The 22,422-nt window shown below is 42.8% G+C and overlaps 1 protein-coding gene across 9 annotated transcripts in view; it reads left to right on the top strand.

The window, feature by feature from the left end:
- The window catches only part of mtss1 (MTSS I-BAR domain containing 1), a 44,067-nt gene extending 26,412 nt beyond the window's left edge, over positions 1-17,655 (top strand). The window contains exons 4-15 of one of the 9 annotated variants that reach the window (XM_034584551.1): positions 766-850; positions 2,030-2,121; positions 2,212-2,286; positions 10,908-11,065; positions 11,177-11,382; positions 11,977-12,055; positions 12,390-12,563; positions 13,961-14,083; positions 14,654-14,804; positions 14,921-14,947; positions 15,545-16,278; positions 16,312-17,655. In XM_034584551.1, coding sequence (XP_034440442.1) covers positions 766-850; positions 2,030-2,121; positions 2,212-2,286; positions 10,908-11,065; positions 11,177-11,382; positions 11,977-12,055; positions 12,390-12,563; positions 13,961-14,083; positions 14,654-14,804; positions 14,921-14,947; positions 15,545-16,278; positions 16,312-16,821 — 2,414 coding nt within the window. In that variant the 3' untranslated portion in view covers positions 16,822-17,655. Of the gene's footprint in view, positions 1-765; positions 851-2,029; positions 2,122-2,211; positions 2,287-10,907; positions 11,066-11,176; positions 11,383-11,976; positions 12,056-12,389; positions 12,564-13,960; positions 14,084-14,653; positions 14,805-14,920; positions 14,948-15,544 lie in introns of all 9 variants that reach the window. The other 8 variants (XM_034584552.1, XM_034584553.1, XM_034584555.1 and 5 more) reach the window with 8 other exon arrangements.
- The last annotated feature ends 4,767 nt before the right edge of the window (positions 17,656-22,422 follow it).

Here is a 22,422-nt window from a genome sequence, read left to right as displayed (position 1 = left end):
GTGTGTGTGTGTGTGTGTGTGTGTGTGTGTGTGTGTGTGTGTGTGTGTGTGTGTGTGTGTGTGTAAATTTGTTTCACACAAAACATATACCCTCAATACAAAGTTAATCCTGCAACTTGAATGCTTTTTTAAAAATATCCCCCAAAAAGTCCCTCAGTGTTTTTTGTGTGTTTTTTAGTAATTGTGTGTTATGATTAAGTGTCTGAGAGTCAGCTGCTCAGCATTTGGTGTGTTGTGTTTGTGTGTCTGTTATGTTATAATGTGTTTGATTAGAACATATTGGGAGTTGTGTGTGTGGTTGCACGCAGTCAAAATACTTATTATTGTCCCATGAAGTGCATCAGTGTGTGTGTGAAAATGTTGTTGCATCCAATTAACTGTGGGTGGTTATGAAATGAACTGATCTCTTACATCATTCATTAAAGTATTGAGACACGTACACGCACCCATTGTTTCCAAACACATTACAACACTCGTAGATCTTAATCAGATTGATTTTCGATAACACCACTTTATGAAGCAATGATAACACACACACACACACACACATTTTCTGAGTAATTGTTTCAGCCCTAATGTGTTTACAAACAAATATTTCTTGACAATGAATACACCTATTAGACCCAGTTATCTCAAAATACATTTTATTTTGTAGTTTCAGTGCTTCAAAGTGAGCTTTATTTTGAAAAATGTATTGTTTTCAACACCAATTTTGGGTTCTTTTCAAAGTAAAACTCATCATCTGAATGTTGTGTTGTTTTCCAGGTGCCACGAAGGAGATCGGCTCGGCCCTGACCAGGATGTGTATGAGACACCGCAGCATCGAGTCCAAACTCAAACTGTTCACTACGTAAGAGAGACACACACACACACACACACACACACACACACACACACACACACACACACACACACGAGCACTGCATTTGTTATCTACAAGCGAAGCAGGTGAGGTGTGAATGATTGCGTGTTGACAACTCATCAGACAGTGTGGGAACTTGACTCCACAATTACTCATAAGTAACGTACGCTCATTATACATGACAGTGACAGAGTGTGTGTGTGAGAGACAGACCGACGTATGCAGGAGTTGCAGGTTGTCCTGGTTTCACTGTCAGTACTGTCTGTCGTTAGAGAAACACATTTTATTAGGTCACTTGAACAACAGCTCTGTCACAGACTTGATGTCTGCAACATTCGGTTCAGTTGAACATTTATATATGCTTTAGCATTGAGGTCATCAGCTGTTTTGTTGGATGGATGAAGTTACTTTTTAAACTTAACTGCTTCATATCGTGCTTCTAGTTTTCTGCCTCCCTCTCTTCAATAAGTCGGACGAAGAACCATAAACACGTCGTCGTTTCAAGACGTCCACAGTTTAATCCCGTTATCTGAATCACTGATTTGGTCGTCGAACAGTGTAAATTACAGTTATTATCCAAACTGTGTTGTTGTAAATTCCACTGCAGAGGCCTCTCCTCAACTTTGTCCTCTTGTGCTCTTAACTTTATTCACACATGCAAGTTAGCACATGCAGACTTATGGGGACACTTTGGAAACGCATTGGATAAAATGTGTTACACGGGTGCATTGTATAGTTGTGACAGCCATGTGAGAGCACATACCTCAGCTAATGCCTCTTAAATTTCAAGATGCACTAATTTATACACTCATATATAACAGTTCTGTAAAAAATGCCTCCTTTTTCCATCAACATCCATTAATTATTATCTGAGAAATCAACGAAAATGTTTAAAAATGCTCTCTCTCACCTTCTCTCATCTAAAATAAAGATCCACACCAACATATAATGGGTTCTTCCTGACTTGATTTGTGTAATGTTGCTTACAAGCAAACAAACAAACAGACGGGGGGGAAATGTAACCTCCTTGACGGGGATAACGAATGACATCAAATTCTTCCTCGACCTGCCAGAGAATAATGAGCTCAAATTATACTTGAACTCAAGTTTATAGGATTAAGACAAAGGGCTTAAATTTAATGACAGACTCTTTATCTTTTCTCTCAGAGCTCTCTCAGAAAGTCTCATCACTCCGCTGGAATTGAAGATGGAGGAGTGGAAAAAAGCGGCCAGTCAGCTGGACAAAGATCACGCCAAAGGTATGAAACATGCTTACACCTGCTCACGCACAAACCTGCACAGACGAAAACATTCTCCTCACTCTCTGCACGTTTTTCTTTTTATTTAAGAGTATAAAAAAGCCCGGGCAGACATCAAGAAGAAGTCGTCAGACACCATCAAACTGCAGAAGAAGGTGAAAAAGGGTAAGAAGAACGTCAGTCACCTCTAACCTTGGCTTCATCTCACGTTCACGAGCTTGTCAGCTGCACAACGCAACATAAAATCCTCAGTCCACTTATTTTATTAGTCAAAAGCAAAGAGAAGGAAGAGGAGAGTAGATTATCTGCTCAGCTGAAGAACTCTGAGCTAGTTTACTTCAGCGGAGGAAGCCACCTGCTGAATATATAAAAAACGCCTTCCACAGAGTGAGATAATCCTCCTCAGCAAACACGAGGAGCCTGTTTGATCCTGCCCTCTGTGCTGAGATAAGTGTTTTCAGACCTCCGCTGCGTTACGCTATGCTCTGCCGCCTGTCTGTCACCCAACACCCAGAGGGAGGAAATAATCCCCCTGGAACATGCGTCCTCCCTAACTTCACTGCCACGGCTCCAGGTTTTATGTAGTTTTCTACATAACATGAAAGTTGGTAACTTCATACTGCTTGGTTTAACACTTTCTATCTGCACTTTAGAGATCAAAACCTGAGTTTACCCTCCTGATATCGTGAAAGAAAAGATTTTATTCATCTGTTTCATGCGTTTAGTGGTAAATATTCCACACTTTACTCCCTCTGGATACAGATTTGTCAAATGCAGCCTTAGGAGGATGGAGCCATTTTACAAACATGAGTAACAGGATGTTTTCAGATACGGTGACAGGGTTCTCCTCAAGGAAACAATGGCGTTGAGATTTCATACATAACAGCAGTGGCTTCCTGCTTGGATAACGGAAATGAAGGCATAAGAGAATGTCTGAAGGGTTTGCAAGGTAGGGAAGAAGATGAAATACTACATCTCTGACTTTTCTGAATTTAAAAACTAGATAATATAAGTTGTTTTTTTAAAACAGAAGCCTATTTTGAATCTGTAATGTCTTTGAACCATTACCACATTCAGATTGTTTGAGGAGGTTCTGTGTCGTGATTCCTGGAGTGTTGGTTGTGTCCACAGCAGCAGAGACATATTGCCAGGCAGGCAAATACCTGGGCAACACCTTTCCCCCGCCATCAAAGTGACACACCCCAGTGGTTACCATGGTTGCACCTTTTTCCTGCCATCCTGTAACTACAGAGACTGAAAGCTCGTCAGACTTCAGACACACTCATGTGGAAGAAATAGCATGGAAACGCCTGAAAACGTGTACAAACACACACAAATCAAAATGATACCTTCACGTCTTTATACAAATCTCCTCACTGTCCTCCATCTCAACAAATCCAACACACAAGTACACCGAAATAGACCATACGCGCACACACACACACACACACACACACTCTAACACACAGTCTCATTTCAGACCCGCCCATGGTAAACAGAGATGTCTGATGTGGGTTTAACATCTCCGAACATGTTTTCTGCTATGTGCCTCTTTTTCCTTCCTCCAGTCTCCTACTTCTTTTCTCCTTTTCACTCTCTTTTCTCTCTCAGTCCAATCGACCATCACAACCTTTTCTAGCGCAAAATAATTCAGAAATTGATTTGAAATGTTTGTTCAACAACTTGGATCTCTCGTTTTCAAAGTTTCTACCGCGTCTTCTATTAGTTCTTATGAAGCTACTCAAAATATAATAATCAATTTTAAGCATTCAACCTGATCCTAGCATGTTAAGTTTAAATTAACAGTATTTTAAAGTCATGAGGGAATAAAAACAGCATCCAGAGGATCAGGATACATACCATGAATGAGGTTATCTGAATTTGTGCTTGGTTGTGAATCATGTTTTCAGTAAAGTCATCTTCTGAGATGTGGGAATACAGACGCACCACCATAAATCTGACAGGATAGGAAATATGGGACGCGGTTGAACAGGCTATAAACAAGCAAATTTATCCAGTTGATGTAAAACACTTGTATTTGGAGGTCGGCCTGAAGGCGAGGACATCTGAAAGGTTAGGAGTCCTCCCTCGTTGTACAGGACAACTGTAGGAAGACGATTACACAGCGAGTGAAGGTTTGAGCATAACATTGGTCTGTAAACTGTGACGGATGTTTGCAACAGATGTTTTGAGCAATGGTTTCGCAGTTTGCCTTCTTTTTAAGTCTGTCTCACTGAAGCTCAGGTGTTAACTTGGTGAGCAACGTTATATACGTAGTGATCAAATCTGCAGAATTATAACCCGTGTGCGACGATACTGTGAGGACGCAAACAAAATAGATGCGAAGACAGTCCACAGCCACGACTTCACAAACACACGGCCATGAGAACCTTCTCCTGCAGTGTACTAAAACAGTTTCTGTACACTCACAGTATAATTATCCCTGTTGTACAGTTGTGTGTGTGTGTGCGTGTGCGCTCCATGTAATAAGTAAGGACAGACAGACGGACTAAACTGCTGCCGGTAAAAGGAAACTACTCCTCACAAAAGTCTGGTTATTTTCAACCTACAACTTTTTGTGTGCGGACACATATTACAGACATGACGTTGTTGTATCACAGTCTCACTTACAACACAATAGACTTAACTTTATAGTTTTATCAGTTGTTTGGATGCGGGTATTTCCTGGAAACTCAGGTTTTGCCGCAGCATTAAAATAATCTTCCTCAAGTTGTACAGTTTGTTCCTGTCTTTCTTTTCTCAGTTCACTTCAATTCTTTTTCCTTCTGTTGACTGTTGCGAAAATATAATATACTGGAATGGAAAGAGAAACGCCGTAACCGTAAACATCTGCTCCTTCACTAATCATCCCATATGATTTTCTCTGTGTGTGCATGTGTGCCTGCTCTGTCATTATGTGGTGCGTAACCACTTCAGATAGGGAATCTCCAACCGCTCAGATACAGAGAGAGACGGATGAATTGAGGAGAGTCGAGGCAAATGAAAGGCAGACATAAAGGTGCTGTTGGTTATCCCGTCTTTCGTAGGGATGTAAAACGAGACACGCCAGCGCTGTCACGCTTTCAAAAGTTCATGTATAGGAAGCGCTGTCCTGGGATGACACCAAGATGAACAGACTGATCTCACAATGATTGTCACTGTTTTGTGCAAAGTCTAAACAAAGAAGCTCTAATCAAAAAACATTCAATATATAAATGAGGAATTAACAAGTGTTTTCAGCTCATTATGACACTAAAAGGACAAGAACAATACTGTGGAATGAGGCAGGAATCAACACATAAGCTGCTTTCAGACATCAGTGAACTCCAGAAAACGTCCAAGTGGGAACACGTGAGAATACAGCAGGAAAATGTCTGGAGAATTTACACCAAGACGGGGAATGCGTTGATGAGGTTTCCAACACGAGACAGATACGGTCTCAAACGAGACGTGTACCAGCCGGACGATTGACGAGACGTCCACAGATCTTAGGCTTTTCAATGTTCCAGAACTTTTACGTCTACAAAAACTCAAAACAACACACTGGAGGAAAGGAAACACTAAAAAACACATGTCTCCTTTAAAGGAAGAGTTAAGACGAGAGTGAGGAGCAGTCGGAGATGTCAAAGGAGGTGAAGCGTGTAAAATGATCTCATTTGAATCTGGAAGCAGTTTTTGCATACAGCTGCCTCGAGTCTCAACCTGCCTCAGAGAGCGAGAGCCGCACCGCGTCACATTAAACACCTGAACCCAGCTACCTGGCCTCCTGTTGATGACATCATCAGTGTGTGACGCACATGGTCTAGACTGTTGCATGAATAAGACTTTATAGCGACAGTAGCACAACATAGACACTGTGAGAGCTCGGCTATTTGAGGAAGTTAGTCATGGTGATGGACCACAGGCGTCAGCAGAAAGTAAACGAACCATGACAGCTGTTTGCGATCATCTGGAACATAACGTAGATCATCATTTAAAGTCATCACTGGTAGATGTGGTAAAAGACCCACTTGGTTCCATCCCTGCACTTGAGTCATTGGTCTTGTTGTTCTTTCTCTGTTTTAGCCGAACACATTTTGGATTAAGTTTAATTACCTCTGCTAATGAGGTCATGTTTTCATTGTTGCCTTTTGTCTGTTTGTCAGCAGAATCACTCAAACTCCTTAAAAAACAATTTCCATAAAATGTTGTAGATCCAAGGATAAACTATGAAATTAGGATCGTATCCAGGATTAGTTTTTCCCCCTGTCTTTAACATGGTGAGAGGCTGTTAGCGTCCTCCAAACGCCCCTCTAGTTATTCTTATGTCCCTCTTACTTCTTCACATACGCTGTCAGTACGTCTTCATTGATTCACAAATCTGAATTGAACCGTTTGCAAAAACCTACTGGACCCGATTAGATAACTTAACCCCTGTAGCTGAACACGTCATGAACACAGTGACGGTTAGATTCCCTCTGAAACCAGATGTTGGAAAAAATCCCCACATCATCTACAGGATCCGCAGACCCAGCGAACCAAACACCATCGTTCTCCCTCTCTCAGTGGCTTGTTCACAGTGTTGGTGATTCCTCATTTTCCTCAGCCTGAGGCTACAGTACCTGTGTGAGACAGAGGAATGTTAACAGACTGGTTTATCGCTGCAGGACATGCGACTACAGAGGCCCTCGACTCTATGAGCGGTCGTAACTGCTGGTTTCACTCTTCATTCCTCGAGTCTATCTGCACCTGCACTGTGGTGGTTTTAAACAATTAGGAAAATGGTTTGTGGTGAACATGTTCCTGTTCCCTCACCCGGGATCATTCCTGGGGCTAGTTAGTTTTTGCATTAACTTAGTTTCCACCAAATGGGAAGAATTAGGGACTATTTTCCACAACGGATAAACTCATTGACTCATTTGGTGCTAAAGTGAATATTCCTGCAGCAGGAAGGTTTATGTGGGATTGAGTCCAAAATGATCTGCTTGTGTGTTGATGAAGACACGTCAGTTTGTGTCATTGATGTGTTCTTAACAGAGTTTACACTATTGAGCTCTAGAGAAATAGATAGATAGATTGTCTCAAGAAGTAGAGCGGAACGCCCACTAATTGGAGGGTCGGCGGCTCGATACCCAGCTTGTCCGGTCAATGGGCCTAAGTTTAAGACAACAAATTGCTGTCAGCAGCATGTGAATGAGATGCTGATGAAGCAGATAAAGCAGTGAACGCTTGTATACAATATGATAAGACTTTTATTTTATGTTCTCATTAGGAATAAATACAAAACCTGTGACTAAGACCTGTTTATTATTTTGAACTGTGAGCTGGAAAATGACAAACATGATCTTCCAAACAAAAACACAAATACAGAAGAAGTGGCAGACGCTGCTGTTTGACTCACAGACTCTCTTAGGGAAGTGTAGTCTGCATCCACAGCGATGGGAACAGGTTCCTCTCGCCACACTAATTCCTCCGAGTTACTTTTGTCTGATTAAATAGAATTAAATTAGGATTAAGTTACTTTTTGGCTGACACTGCGCATCACGTTTGTTGGCTTCTCAGTCGCTTCTGTACGATTCACTGCAGAGTCAGATGCATCTGAGCTTTGGGAACAACGGCGACATAATCACCCCCTGATCCCCTTCTCCAAGTCAGAGCGTGATAATTAAGGTAACGTCCACATAATGACGTGAAAAGCTGGAGATCCTGTTTAGAAACAAACACGAGGTGGTTTTAAGAGAACGTTTTTCAGCTTGTGAGAATCTGCTGCATGTGAACTGTGTTTCACCTTTAACAGAGTGAAGGAGTTGAGTCCGTGCAGGACAGAGCTTCTGACTTCAGGTCTCTGTGTTTTTGTGGGGGGGGGCGGGGGCGAGGGCGAGCCAGAGCCTTGAAGAAACAGTGTGACAGCACACAGCGCGTCTGTGTTTCCACACCGGCCCGACGTCAGGCAAACCAACAGCTCGCCGACACTGAGCTTCTGTTCCCGACGTGGAAATTACCCTCTGTCCTCCCTGTGCTCTCACTCACCTGAGTGAACAGGCTGTGTTTGGGTTGAGCTTTATGACACAAAGTCTGCAGTGTGTGTCTGTGTGTGTGTGTCTGTGTGTGTGGCTGTGGAAACGGCTTCTCACTGTTTGGAACAGGATTTACTGTCCGAGAAGCTGCTTTTTCAGCTCTTTGCTCTCTCGTGACTTCACAAAGACAGATTTGTGAATCTCACGTTGGCTGGAGAAGTATCTCAAATTTTAAACCTGGAGAAAGTTCTGGGAATTCAGGGAATCTGGGATTTCAGATGTTAAATGTGAGTCTGTCCAGTAAATGAAGCCAAAATATCCTGGATATCACTTCGGCCATATCTTGCATTTGAAGCCAGAATCTGCACAGTAGCAATCAGGGGGTGGGGCCGTGATATCGAGGTCCCGCCCATACACACACTCGACCAATCACAAGTCAGTGTCAGCTGTCAATCATGACGTTTCATCCCGTTTTTATAGCATCAAATAACGAATTAAAACCAAACTTATTAGAAACACGACCACTTGATAAGAACTACCTAAAACGACTGAAGCCATCTTTGAGAATCATTTATTTAACATAATACGTTTTAATTTGGTCCACGTCCCATCTGCTTACATGGAGGAGCCAGGGAATGACTTATACTACAGCCAGCCACTAGGGGGTGACATAAATGCTCCGGCTTCAACGTCAGTGGTTCTGCATCAAAATTTTACTCGTACAATTTTAGTAATTCTTTAAAAGTGCATTGTTTTATAAACTGGTCACATGTGAAATATTAAAGCTGTCAAATGTATAAAAAATAACAGTTTTTCTTATAGTAAATGTAGTGAAGTGAAAGTATAAATTAGCATAAGATTAACTACAAACGCCTTCATTACATTAGTAAATTGAATATGATAGAAAATAAACCCTGCAGCTGGTTCTGTGCTTTGTTCCTAAACTCCTCTGCATTGATGGAAATCTTCGCTCCCTCACTCCCACCCTCCACCACCTCTGGACTTATTTTTACATCCAGTGGGCGTTTCCGCAGCTGGGTGGTCTGCAGGTCGGCGCTGCGTGTGTCCGCTCTGTACCTGCAGATTCTCACCCACCAGGCTCAGGTCGGATCAGCACTCAACCGCACGGTTACAGCTTTGGCTTCGTCAGACGGTTAGCAAACACGGTTCCTGACATTTTAGAGTCTCCGTCTGTTGTGTTCAAGTCGTTCAGTTTGACTCAATACTAGTAGGATTATTACTAAAGTCCCTTTGGGGCCACAGACACCAGCTTTATTTATTGACAGCTTTCTGGATGTGAAGAGGATTTCAACAAATAAGATAAAAATAGTGTTTTAGAAACAAATGAACAAACCTACCTTTTAGTTTCACTTATTAAGGCTCTTAAAAAAAAACGTATCAACTTGTTGAAACCCTGAATTATATAAAATCTCCGTTTGAGTTGTGGACACACAGGCAGGATTTAGTGACATCACTACTTTGGGAGCCAATCATGCTTCAATATGCAGCTTTAACAAGTGTGATGTGGAAAAGTGAAGCCTCCAGTGGATATACACAAAGAATAGAGTTGTGTGCAGCAGTTAAGGATCTTTAAAATAATAGTTCTGATGTCGTTTGATGTATTTAGGATTTTTAATATCGGCACACAGATATTATATTATTTTCCTGACACATTCTGTCAAAATTCAGCAGTGTAAAGATGTTTGTGGAGAGAAAAGCTCTTTTACAGGAACATGTTAACACTCGCAGTTACACACATTCACATCTGGAAGCTTCCAGTACGGCAGGTTTCCAGCTGTGGAAATGAAGCAAAGGGAGCAAGTGCTTCTCTTCCACTTTACCAACCAACCTTCACCCCACTAATCTCAGGATTGAATCCTCTAGTTACAGTCAAGGTTTTTGGTCTTTAACACTGAAAATGTCTGATAGTTAAACTTGTCTCTGATCAGCTGGAGTCACGAGGACTGTTTTGAATTTGGGATGAAAGAGCCACAAAATATCTTCTGTCTACAAATCCTCTGGTTGGTTTTTGTGAAAGTGGTTTCTGTCTAAGAAAGTCTGGAGGTTTTAGGAGGCGGTGAACTGGGTTTCAGGACAGGATCACACCAGTCCAGTAAACAATGTAGTAAATCACATCAGAGACGGAAAAATGTCTCATCGCTGCTTCTCTTTCCTAAATTCAAACTTTCTTTCCTAATTTCCCTTCTCTGGTAGTTTCCCTTACGTTTAGATTATTAATGAGATATAAATATGCAATAGATTTGGCGTTAAATCACAGAAATGCTTCAGACACAAGGTCAGACAGCACATGTGGGACAAACAGCTGATGCTGCTGTTACACGAGGTGTTATTCTGACCCCTGCTGGTAGAAACTCAGTGTCGCAGTCTGAGTGTGTATTGATGATGACTGACACTATTGTATATGTATGTATATGTAAAAAAAAAAAGAAGAAAAATCCTACAAGGTACACTTTGGTGCAGCTTTATCCAACTTTATATTTACTTTCATACATTTTTATCTGGGTGGTAATCAGAGTAAATACTTAATATTATATATTTTCTATCAATCATAGAAGAGTAGAGTAACATCTATATGTTAACTGTAAGAGTTAGATAGGGGTGACTATACAACCTGTGTGGTTTTGTCTGAACAACAACAGTAAATTGTAATCAACGTGACCTCACTTCCTTCCTGAATCTTGAAATTCCGGGACATGATACTCGCTGGTTTTCACTTCAGCCTCCCGCTCAGTTTCCTAACATCAGTTCCTCTTGTGTGTGTTTCTGTAGGGAAGGACCAGGCGCGGGGACAGCTGGACAGCGCACTGCAGGACGTCAACGTGCGTTACGCTGTCCTGGAGGAAACGGAGAAGCGAGCCGTGTGCAGGGCGCTGATAGAGGAGAGGGCGCGCTACTGCAACTTTGTCACCATGCTGAAACCTGTCCTGGTCAGTCCTGTGTGTGTGTCTGTGTGTTGATGCAAATCCACCAATACAAGTGTGAGGCAGCCTTTGAAGCCTTTTATACAACTGTCAACATCAACATCATTGTGTGTGTAGGACCACGAGATCAACATGCTGGGTGAGGTGACCCACCTTCAGGCCATCCTGGGAGATCTGATGAACCTGACAGCTGAGCCCAATAAACTTCCTCCGGCCAGCGAGCAGGTCATTTCAGACCTGAAAGGTTCTGATTTCAACTACAGCTACCAGACACCTCCAGCTTCTCCAAGTGGCACACTGTCCAGGAAGAGCAGCATCAGCAGGTAACACACACACACACACACACACACACACACACACACACACACACACACACACACACACACACACACACACACACACACAGATACCACTTACCTGTTTTATTATTATTTATTATCAGTCTGCTGCTTTCTTCTTTTTTTACTCTGTTTCAGTTGTGCCTCACTGATAAAAAAGACAAATATAAACTAAAACAATGACTAATGCAAAGGAAGAAAAAGGAAATATAGTTTAAAACTAAAAACCGTCTCACATTATTCATTTTAAAGCAAACAGAATGAATGAAGACAGTCGTCAAAAACTGAAAACACTTATGACGTCTATGTTTTAGACCCTTTCTTCTTATTTGATTGACATTTCAGTTTCTGGCTGTATTTTCATCTGATCGTCACTCTGCCTTTTCATCGCCATCAGTCAGAGCTGCAGCTAAAGATTGTTTTACTATTGATAATTCTGCCATCATTGTCTCATTTTCCCTTTTGTTGATCTATGAAATGTTGAAAGATTACTATCACAACAGTCACTGATTAAGTAACTGGCCAATTGTTGCAGCGCTTCTGTCAATTCATTAAGTTTTCATGTTTGTGTGTTTTCAGTAACTACCAGTTGGGATCTGTGAGACACGTTCCCTCACTGGACTCTATCAGCTCTGCTGTGGATGGAGTACACATCCAGGTAACACACACACACACACACACACACACACACACACACACACACACTTCATATACTGATTTACAGTTCAGTATCTGAACTCGTGAGGATCTCAAAGTTACAGTAAACGTACACCACATACTGAAATGTTCTTCTTAGCTCTTTCCCTTGTTTCGGCCCCAGTTCCAGTGGAGGGAGATGTTAAAGGTGAAAGTCCTCATAAGGTGGAAACAGTTTTCTGTACACACACACACACACACACACACACACACACACACACACACACACACACACACACACACACACACACACACACACACACACACACACTGCTCTAATCCTCTCCTGTGTGTAGCGCTGCTCCTCCCCCTATCTGCGGATTGGCTGCGATGAAAGTGGGCGCTCCCTCAGCGAAGGGAACTCCCCTTCTCACCTCGGTCGTCAGGGCAGCCGTGGTCGCTATGGTTACGCTGCTGGCCATGGCCATCAGCCCACGCTGAGCCGCGTTAGCCGCAGGGATATGACCACAGTGAGAAAAAAAACTACAACTATTCCATCCCTCCCGACCCGGCGTGCCGTCCTGTGTCCTTGCCGTGTTGTGTGTGAAACCTCCTCCACTTCACCTCATCTCCAGCTGCTCCCTCGTGTTTTCCAGCCGCTCACACGAGAAAGAGATTTGATTCTCGTCCTCTGACTCCACTTTTTGTTTCATCCATTCCAAATGTCTGAGATTGAACCACATATACTTCTAATCCAGCACCAGCTTCATCCCGTGTTGTTATTTTAAACTTTGTCGTTGAAGTCATTCCATCTAACGTTTGTGTACGTGTACAGTGATTGATGCTCTCAGTGAGTGTACATGTATTAATGGTAATTTACATCTTTAAATGTTTTTATTTTACCGTCTGTACCCGTCACTCTTTGTCTTTGACGGTTTAGTCTTTTCTTTCTTTTTGGAAAAAGCTCAAAGCAGCAACATTTTTTTTTTTTTTTTACCTCTTCACTACATTCAACTTCCTGTTTGCGTTCACCTCATCTTCCCCTGCCAACCTGAACCAGCCTCCGTCCCACCTCCAGATACCTCGTCACATCGCCCTCTGCTGTTGCCCTCTGTGTGGTGGAGATTTGGTGTAATGCTCCTTTACAGTGGTGTCATGTTGGTGTCATGTTGGTGTCATGTTGGTGTCATGTTGGTGTCGTGGCGTCTCGTCAGTGGTCATGTGATTACTGAATGTTTCCTTTTCCTTTTTAAACCGAGATAGAAATGTGTTTGTTTGTTTGATGATGGAAATCTGATTGTGCTTTTAAATTGAAGAGTTTATTTTTCGATCCAACTCAATAATTCAAAGTCCACATTAATATTGTTGTGAGTCAGGGATTTTAAATGATAATTTGAATGAGATACTGTTCTTTTAAAGATCTGTGAAGAACATAGAGTTTAGAGAATAGAGATGTCGGCCTTCCTTAACTTCCCTAAATATATTTTAGCCTTTTTTTAAACTCAAGCTTCACTTTGGATCCAAACTCCTCGATTACATTCGGTTGTTTGTCATCAGCCGTTTTCTCTTCAGGAGGAAACATCTCTGTCCTGCACTTTCTGTTATTAGTGTGGACGCAGCCTTGGTTTCAATCAGCGAGACCGCCTACTATTTAAAACCCTTTTAACTTTTAACTTTTAACTTTAAGTGCAGAGCTGGGATGCAAAGAGAGCAATTCTTTTTTGATTAAAGTTTGAGAACCTGTTTGAATAGATGTGCTAATTATAGATTATTTACCTGCTAACCTCTTTGTTCCTGTTATTCAAAAAAATAATCTGATACTTGATGAGGGACGTCTGTGAAGCCTCCATGTTATTAGACTCTTGACCTGAGTGTTTACACCGACTGTTCCTGTTGATTCACTGACTGACTGGTTTGTTTATTACAGGACACACTGGGATCCAACAATCAGATGGCTGCTGGGGGAAGTAGAGGCCCGGAGAACGGGCTGCTGGCTCCACCACACAGCGTCTATGGAGAGAGAACACGAGCCATGTCTGCGTCTGGGAAGGTAAAACACACACACACACACACACACACAGACTCACACACACAGACTCACACACTCACTGCAGTGTGAGGAATTAAACGTTGGGAGATTATAAGAAGTGTCTTTATGTTTTGGGAATTGCCAAAACGACCAAAGTAACTTTTGCGGGAGCTCCTCTGTTTTACTAGAGTTAAGTTCATGCACCTGATTTATAAATACATATCAGCCACCGGAGGGCAGCAGGAGACCAGAGAAGAGGAAAACCTCTGATCTCCTCTCCTTGTTTCCTTTTGTCCTCTGGTCTCATCTCCTCCTCTCCTTGTTTTCACTCTTACCCTCATCTGTTTCTTTCCTCTCTCTTCAAGTCCTCCTCATCTCCTTCTGTCCTTGTTTCACCTCCTTGGTCCTTTCTCCTCTGCCCCTCGTTTCCTTTCACTGACCTCACTTACTCTCTCCTCCTTGTTTCCACGTCTCGTTTTCTTCTCCCCCTTCTTTGTTTCTTTCTCCAAATAGAATCTGTCATATTTAGGAAAAGTGTAAATGAAAAGTTTTAATACGAACTAATAAATAAAAACCGTCTCGTTCTCTCAGTCTTGCTCGGCCCGGGATCAGCTGGCGTTGACCCTGGGTGCGTTGAATTCGGACGCCCCGAGAAGCAGCCGGGACTCTCTGCACTGCTCCAGCGGCTACAGCACCCAGACCACCACCCCGTCCTGCTCCGAGGACACCATACACTCACACAGTACGTCAGCTCCCCTCTGTTGTTGTACTTGTATTTCCTGTTTTTGTTTGGATGAAGCTTCTGTGTGTCAGTTCCTCTCTGGTTTTCTCGGTTAAACTTCCTTCCTTGTCTTCCAGCTGTAAAGAGAGATCCTCCCCTCTATGGTAGGTCTCTGTCTACCTGTCCCTTCATCTGTCTGTCTGCCTTCTTGCCTGCGTGTCTCCGAGCTAGGGTCTAACTGCATGTCCTCACATCCGCATGCAACATGGCACCGCTCTATTGAATCTCTTGAGTTTTTCATTTTTCACAACTTAAATTATTTGTGCTCCGCTGAAACTGCAGAGATTAATTAGAGCGTCTTTGAAAACACTAGGTTGAAATGGCAGCCAAATCATGAAGGATGTGCCAATCAAGTTTTTTAGCCCTAATCATGATCATTTAATACTGATATCTACCTATAAAATACAATACTTATTTGTATGTGTGTGTGTGTGACCTTTTTGAACAGCCGGACAGTTTTACGTTTTATCCTCTTAAAGTGACGTCTGTGTCTGTTTTTAATTGTGTTATTCAGAACATTATGTTGAATATATGTGTGCGTGGCTTTAAAGTAAGTGAGTTGCATGTTACAGAGACACTGAGTCACTGATGTAATTATGAGTTCCTGCTGTTGTCTGGCCGTCATCGAGACAATCCAGAAATAATCAAGAGTCCAGTTTGACTCTGATGACTAATGTGCTCGTCTGCCTCTTTCTCTGCAGTCGACTACGAGTGCATCTCTCTCCACAGAGACGCCGACTCCATCTCCTTACATCACCTGTCCCTCGGAAACAGCCAGTCCGACTTTGACAGGTCCTCGACCATCCCGAGGAACTCTGACCTCAGTTTACAGTACAGGAAGTTCGCTCAGTCCAAACGCCCCGCCTCCACCGTCAGCCTGTTGGCCGACCCCGAGTTGATTGGCGGGTCTGTCCGCCAGCTGCCGTCCCACACGGCGACCATCAGGCGCAAACCGTCGTCCAAGCCGGCGTATCGCAGGGGAACAATCAGCGGAGGGGTGCCCATCCCCATCAGCACTCCGCAGGTCCCCATGAAAGCTGTCGGAGTAAGCGATGGTAGCGACGATAATGTTTTCAAAGCGCCCCCTGCTGTAGGAGCGGGAGGCTTAGGTCACAGCAAACTCTGCACGTCCACGCAGAGCCTCAGCGCCTTACCGCCTTCTTCCTCCCCGTACTACCAGCTGGTCCCAGGCCACATGCCCATCCCGGTGCCTGTTCCCACTGTACCTTCCCTGCCAGCAGAGGGCAGCAACACCAGACAGCAGCAACAGAGACAGTACCAGCAGCAACTGCATCCGCATCCGCACAACCAACAACTCCAGATTCAGCAGCAGCAGCAATATTATCAGCAGCAGCAGCAACATCAGCTGCATCTTCAGCAGCAGCAACTTCAGCAGCAGCAGTTCCAGCATCCGCAGCATCAACATCAGAAGCAGGAGCAGCTTCAGCAGCAGATCCAGCATCAGCAGGCTCTGCTTCAGCAACAGGATCAATATCAGAAGCAGGAGCAGCTTCAGAAGCTTCAGCAGCTTCAGCAGCAGGTCCAGCTTCAGCAGGCTCTGCTTCAGCAACAGGATCAATATCAGGAGCAGGAGCAGCTTCCACAGCTTCAGCAGCAGTTCCAGCTTCAGCAGTCTCTGCTTCAGCAACAGGATCAATATCAGAAGCAGGAGCAGCTTCAGCAGCAGCAGAACCAGCAGAACCAGCAGCAGAAACAGAAGCTGTTCCAGCAGCTGCACCAGGCCCAGCTCCAGCCCTCCACTCCCCAGGCAGACCCCTCCTGGCCGGGCCACAGCACTCACGACCAGCCCCAGCCTCCTCCGCCCTCCAGCCAGGATCAGAACCCGGAGCCGCTGACCCAGGACGGAGGGGGAGGAGGGCGAGACATGCTGACCCTCATGAGAGGAGTAAAGCTCAAAAGGACCCTCACCAACGATCGCTCCGCCCCTCTTCTGCCTGGCCCAACCAATCACAAATGAGGCTGAGCGACAGACTGTTTTGCTTCCCAGGGGGTTAACGTTACGTTTAATGGGTTCAACGCCCAAAAGAGGCACCTGAGGGTGTTAGCACAGACTTTGCAAACACACTGACTAATCGCTGGTACTTGACGTGTATCGTGTTTTATTTTCTTCCCTTTAGGACGTTTTAGATTTCTGTTTTAAAACATTTTGAGACGTTGATGTCTTTTCCTGTTGCTGTAGCAACCGTCTTTCTGCTTTTTTTCTGCTTTTTGTTTGCATTTTGATTGTGCATAAAGTTTTTTGTTTGACCCAGTCTCGCCTAAAGAGCTGATTGTTTTAGTTAGCGCTCACCTCCTGGTCAGGTGATCGTTCTGCGGCTTGTTAATTGGCCCAAAATGAAGCGGTTAGTGTCTCAGATCCTTTTCAGTCCTTTGTGCGTTTGATTCGCCTTTTGCCGCCTCCTCCTCCTCCCAGTAGGAGGGTGGGGTTTAGTTATCAGTCCAGTAGCTCCACTGTGTCACGTGGTTGAACCGCGGCGTGTGGAGCTTTTAATTTGCTTTAATTTGTCGTAGACTGTTTCATTCGGTCCCGGACATCTCAAAGAGTTGAACACAGAACCAGACTCTCCCTGAATAAAACATCCACTATTGTGTCTGTAGACTGTAAATATATCAGAACAAAGAAAGCTGAGGGAACACCCGGGGGGAGCTTGGGTGTTTCCGTCGTCTGAACTGAAACTTGAACTTGATTTCTTGATTTCCTCCCCGTTTGAGTGGCAGCAGTTTCTGGCTCCGGGACGACAAACGGTGCCACTATTTGTGGAAAAGGATTAAAAATGTTACTGCGGGCAAATGTCTGGTTTACTGTGTAAGTAATCATCTGGTTAACATGTGGAATGGTTGTAATCGTATGAGGAAAGGGGACGCTCCGGTTTGTTTGCAGCTTTTAGAGGCAACAAGAAAACAGTCGCGCTTAGAATAAAGAAAAAAGTAGAGTTGCTCATATGATGTGTTCAGATCTGTGATGTTTTAAGAGCAGACATGTTTAAAGACCTGATCGAACACTCGGCTACCACAGAACTTTTTAGATCTCAGTTTAATAACTAAAGTCTGACCCACATACAATGCGTGAGGCTGATGATGAACAATAACAGGAAGCGTTCTGTTTTTGGCGAGATATATAAATCTGGTTTCTCAGCCCGGAGATGTTCTGATACTTTATTTCCCTTCCTGATCCAGATTCTGATACCTGGAGTTTGCGTATCTGTGCTGTACAAAGAAAAAAATCCAAATTAACAATAAGCTTATGAGATCTGCCATGTTAAATAAACATGTTAAAGTGTGTGACCTCAGCTTCCGTCACTGAGGTTCTGTTAAACTTTTAAAAACCTCTCAGCACATTTAGACTTTTAACTTTACATTAAAAACAGTATTTATCTGCAGAGTTGGGTTTGGCTCCAGTAGCTGGTTCTATTTGGATCCTGTTCCCAAACTAGTGGGTTAAATCTGATCTCCTCTCAGTTCACATGCACAGTTTAATATTCTGGGCTGTAGATTGAGTCCGTTGCCTCTAAAAGTTGCTTATGGAGCGTGGCCTCGGCGTTGGGACCAGTTTGAGCAGCAGAGCTGGGCCGTAGATACCATGAAGCCCCGGGGTCACGACATCGGTCAATGGATCGACTCGGTGGTTAAATCACATTAGCAGGAGTTTGAGTAGAGTTGCTGAGTCATTGTTTTCTATCGGATTAATATGAACATATTTTTTTATTCCTTAAAATCATTTAGTGTGTAAAATAAGAGAAATTAAGTAGAAATGTCTGACAACCACCAGAGAGCCAAAGGTGTCATCTTCAAATGTTCAAACTATTTGTCTGATCTTCAGTTAATAATCATAAAATCACCTAAAAGGTTTCAACATTTTTTGCTTTAAAATTGTCTTAATATAACAATAAATACAATATCAAAACGGTGGCCAAGTCATTTTTGTCGGTTATTCGATTCAACCCTACTTTTCATTTTCCCAAAACATTGCAAGTGTGTGTTTCAAGTCTGTTTATGATTTTCTGATGGGTTTTTTTTTATGCAAGAAATATCAAAAAATGTAGTCAATTTGTAATAAAGTCAAAAACCTATAAAACTATTCAAAAGAATTAAATATCTGAAGGTTTTAGCGAAAGTTGCAACATAAGAAAATGAAATGGAGTAAAATCAAAATATATTTATTAAAACTGTTATTTAGATATTTGCCTGTTTGTTGCAGCTCTGTTACAGATTCCAAAACCATTACACATGATCTGTTTCTGATTTTCTGATATTTCTTGAACCAGAAAACCTAAAATATTTTCCTCCTGAATTAAATACCTGCAGGTTTAAAGTCCATAATGTTGGAAAATGACATTTACAAGCAACATGAGTCAGTTATGAAAATGAAATGTCAGTGTTTGACCTCCGTGATCCCGGCTCCGGCCCTGCTGGGAAGCTGCCTGCCAGAGACCAGCTGCATGCTGGGAAATGCAGTCCAGTCTCTGGTCCTGGTCTGACTTGGGATGTTTTTTTTTGCAGCTTATTCAAGTGTTTTATTTTGTTGTTGAGATGAAAGTTGCCTTCTGATCAGTCTGAGCTTCTGATAATCATTTGATTGATTGATTGATTGATTGATTGAACCCTCAGTTGTGTATATATCAATGCTTCATTCCTGGGAGAGCCCGAAATCTAAATATAAAATGTATGTGAACATATCCTGATTGTATTTTTATTGATTTAATGATCTGACGACTTGATCGATCGTATTTTTGTAGAAAAGCTTTAAAGGAGGAAACTGAAAGTGAACTTTCTGAGGTTTGAGGATCTGAAGCCTGATTGGACGAGTGACTGGATAAACGACACCAACCAACAGAATGTAGAAATGTGTTGTTCTTCATCTTTTCACGTTCACTGTGGGATCAATAATAATAATTACAACTGATTCATCACTTCTGGTGGTTTTCTTTTCTGTGTCCACTGCTGGAACTGATCCTGTTTCCTGTTAACATCTTTATTTTTAAGCGGAAAATTTAAATTTTAAGTTTCTTCTTGAATTTTGAAGATTTAAAACAGTCGAAACCTGCCGATGGAATTTTTTAAAATATTTCCTTTGTTGTGCTTCTGCACCGGTGACGGTCATTATGTTCTCTGCTGTCCGGCTGTTTGTTCCAGTCTTGTGAACGTGATTTCTCAAGAATATCCTCAAATTTCTAACATTCACTTGGACTTGAGGATTAACTGATTTAAAATGTGTGGGTCAAAGGTCACTGTCACCTCATAAAACCCTTATTTCCCCTCGAGAAGATCCAGTCAAATTTGGCACAAATGTTCACGTTGACTCACGGATCAACTGGTTAGATTTGGGAGGTCAAAGGTCACAGTGGCCTCTTGATCATGATATTTCAGGAATCTCTTAAAATATTGACGAGTGGACTCAAAGACCAACTGATTAGATTGCAGTGGGACAAAGGTCAAAGGTCACGGTGACCTCATACGAGTCTGGAAAACTCCAGTTCCTTCACCTTTTCATTTTAGAAGGTGACCTTGTGGTGGAAGTACATTTACTCAGGTGCTGAACATGCATCAGGTACAGGTTTGACATACATGTACTTTCTCGCGCTGCTTTACATAAGTGCTGCATCAGTAATCACACCAGTAATCCAACGTTCAAGTGTTTCTTCAAGATGCTGCTACTTTTACTCAAGTAAAATCTCGGAGAACTTCTGGACCGACCCGTCTCACTGTCTCACGTTGTTTTCTTATTATTAAAGATCAGTTCATGTCGATTCCAGATGATCATTTTCTATATTTTTGTCTCTTCTTGTAAATGCTGTCATGTGTCCCTGCAGAATGTCCCATCAGATTCAGAGCTGAGTCACAGTCTGTGGGTGGACGTCCCCAGTGATTACCCATCATCCTCAGGGTGCAATTTAGGCCAGGGTGGGGCGTACACACACACACACACACACACACACACAGAGTTGTAATTTGTTCCCTCTGTTATCATGTGTTGTCACTTCAGGATCATTTCAGTGAGTTATTTCCCATCTGAGACTCGCATGCTGCTGCAGCCAGGAGACGATGACTCACACACTCACGACCTCGCTGACACTCGCAGGCAGGTTTTGGGGATTTTTTACAGCGATCAAAAACTTTATTTGACCTTTTCAATGTCACTTAGGGTCATTTTATTTAAGCCTGATCATATTCCTTTACTTTGAAGGAGCCGAGGATATTCAGAGACCTCGCCGTGAATCTGTAAAAATTCAAAAAAGATCAGTCATGGTCGATTATAAAAACTTAAAACATAAAATGATTATTACAACATCATTAAACCCAAATAAAACAAAACTATTTTCCACCACAAAGAGATGAAATGAAAATGCACATTGATAAAAGTAAGAAAATAAATAAAACTAGGGCTACGTTGCAGCACTGAACGGGGCCGAGCACACGCAACTCGGGACCTGTTGCGGTTGGTGGAGAGAGCGATGGGGGGGGGGGGGCGGGCACACGGCTCCGCGTTGCATGTGTTTTGTGCACTGCGGGACGGATAAACACTTCACTTCCTGTGTCCGTCACGAGACGTCGATCCTTGCCTGCTAATTGCGCATTACGGTCCACGCTATCCATTGCAGATCACACGGTTAAAATGTTATGTAAAGCGTATGATAGTTGTAAAACAAAGCTTACTTCTTGTTGCCAGTAGGTGGCGCCATCACTATTATTACATACAGACTAATAGATCTGTTCAAGTAGGGGCTCACCTTTGCAGAACGGAAAGCCTGCTCAACATCGTTTTGGTTTATAATGAAATGTTGATTTTCTTGAAGTTTAAGACTCAGTTCTTGAATTTCATTTCTAAAATCAAACGATTGTCAAAACGATTATAAAAGCAATAAAGAGCATTGGCAGAAATTGCTTTTTGTTTAATGTAAATGTCAAATATATAATCATTTGATGATGTCATACTTTTTACTTCACTCACACACAAATTAATGAGCAAACTTGAGCTGATTTGAATTTATAAAACCCTCTTTTAATTTCTGCTTCTGTCTCTTTAATAAGACTTCAGCTCTGCAGTTACGTCACAGACCCCCCCCCCCCCCTCCCCCCGCACTTCCCGTTAATTTTTAACTTTCACTTTCACGCCAGCAGAACGACTTCTGAGCATTTAACACTCAGCAGATCACAAACATATTCAAGCAGCTATTTTACAACCAAGTCTCTTGTCGGTGTGAGCTTGTTGCTGCCAAATGTCTTTTGACCAGTTATCAGATCCAAGGCTTGAATTACTTTTTACAATCGTGTCCTGACACACCAGAGAAACCAGGAAGCATCTGTTCCTCCCTGAAGAGACGCAGGCTGAAAACCAGACGATCACATTCACCTTCCAAACCAAACTAAACCAAACCGGACCAAACGTCCTGAGTGAGTCCAGCTACAGGAGAGAAGAGTCAAACTACAACCTGCCGACGCTCCACACACTGACCGTGAGTTTAACAAACACCTCGACTCAGAGAGGAAGTGAACCTCAGTGAAGTTCGTGGAGCTGTGACTGACTGACTGTCTGTTTTCAGCTTCACCTGGAGACTCA

The sequence above is a fragment of the Hippoglossus hippoglossus genome, chromosome 5 (assembly GCF_009819705.1).
Source record: "Hippoglossus hippoglossus isolate fHipHip1 chromosome 5, fHipHip1.pri, whole genome shotgun sequence".
In the NCBI taxonomy this organism is placed as follows: Eukaryota; Metazoa; Chordata; class Actinopteri; order Pleuronectiformes; family Pleuronectidae; genus Hippoglossus; species Hippoglossus hippoglossus.
The sequence above is the reverse complement of the archived record's forward strand: the minus strand, read 5'-3'. Positions and strand labels throughout refer to the sequence as shown.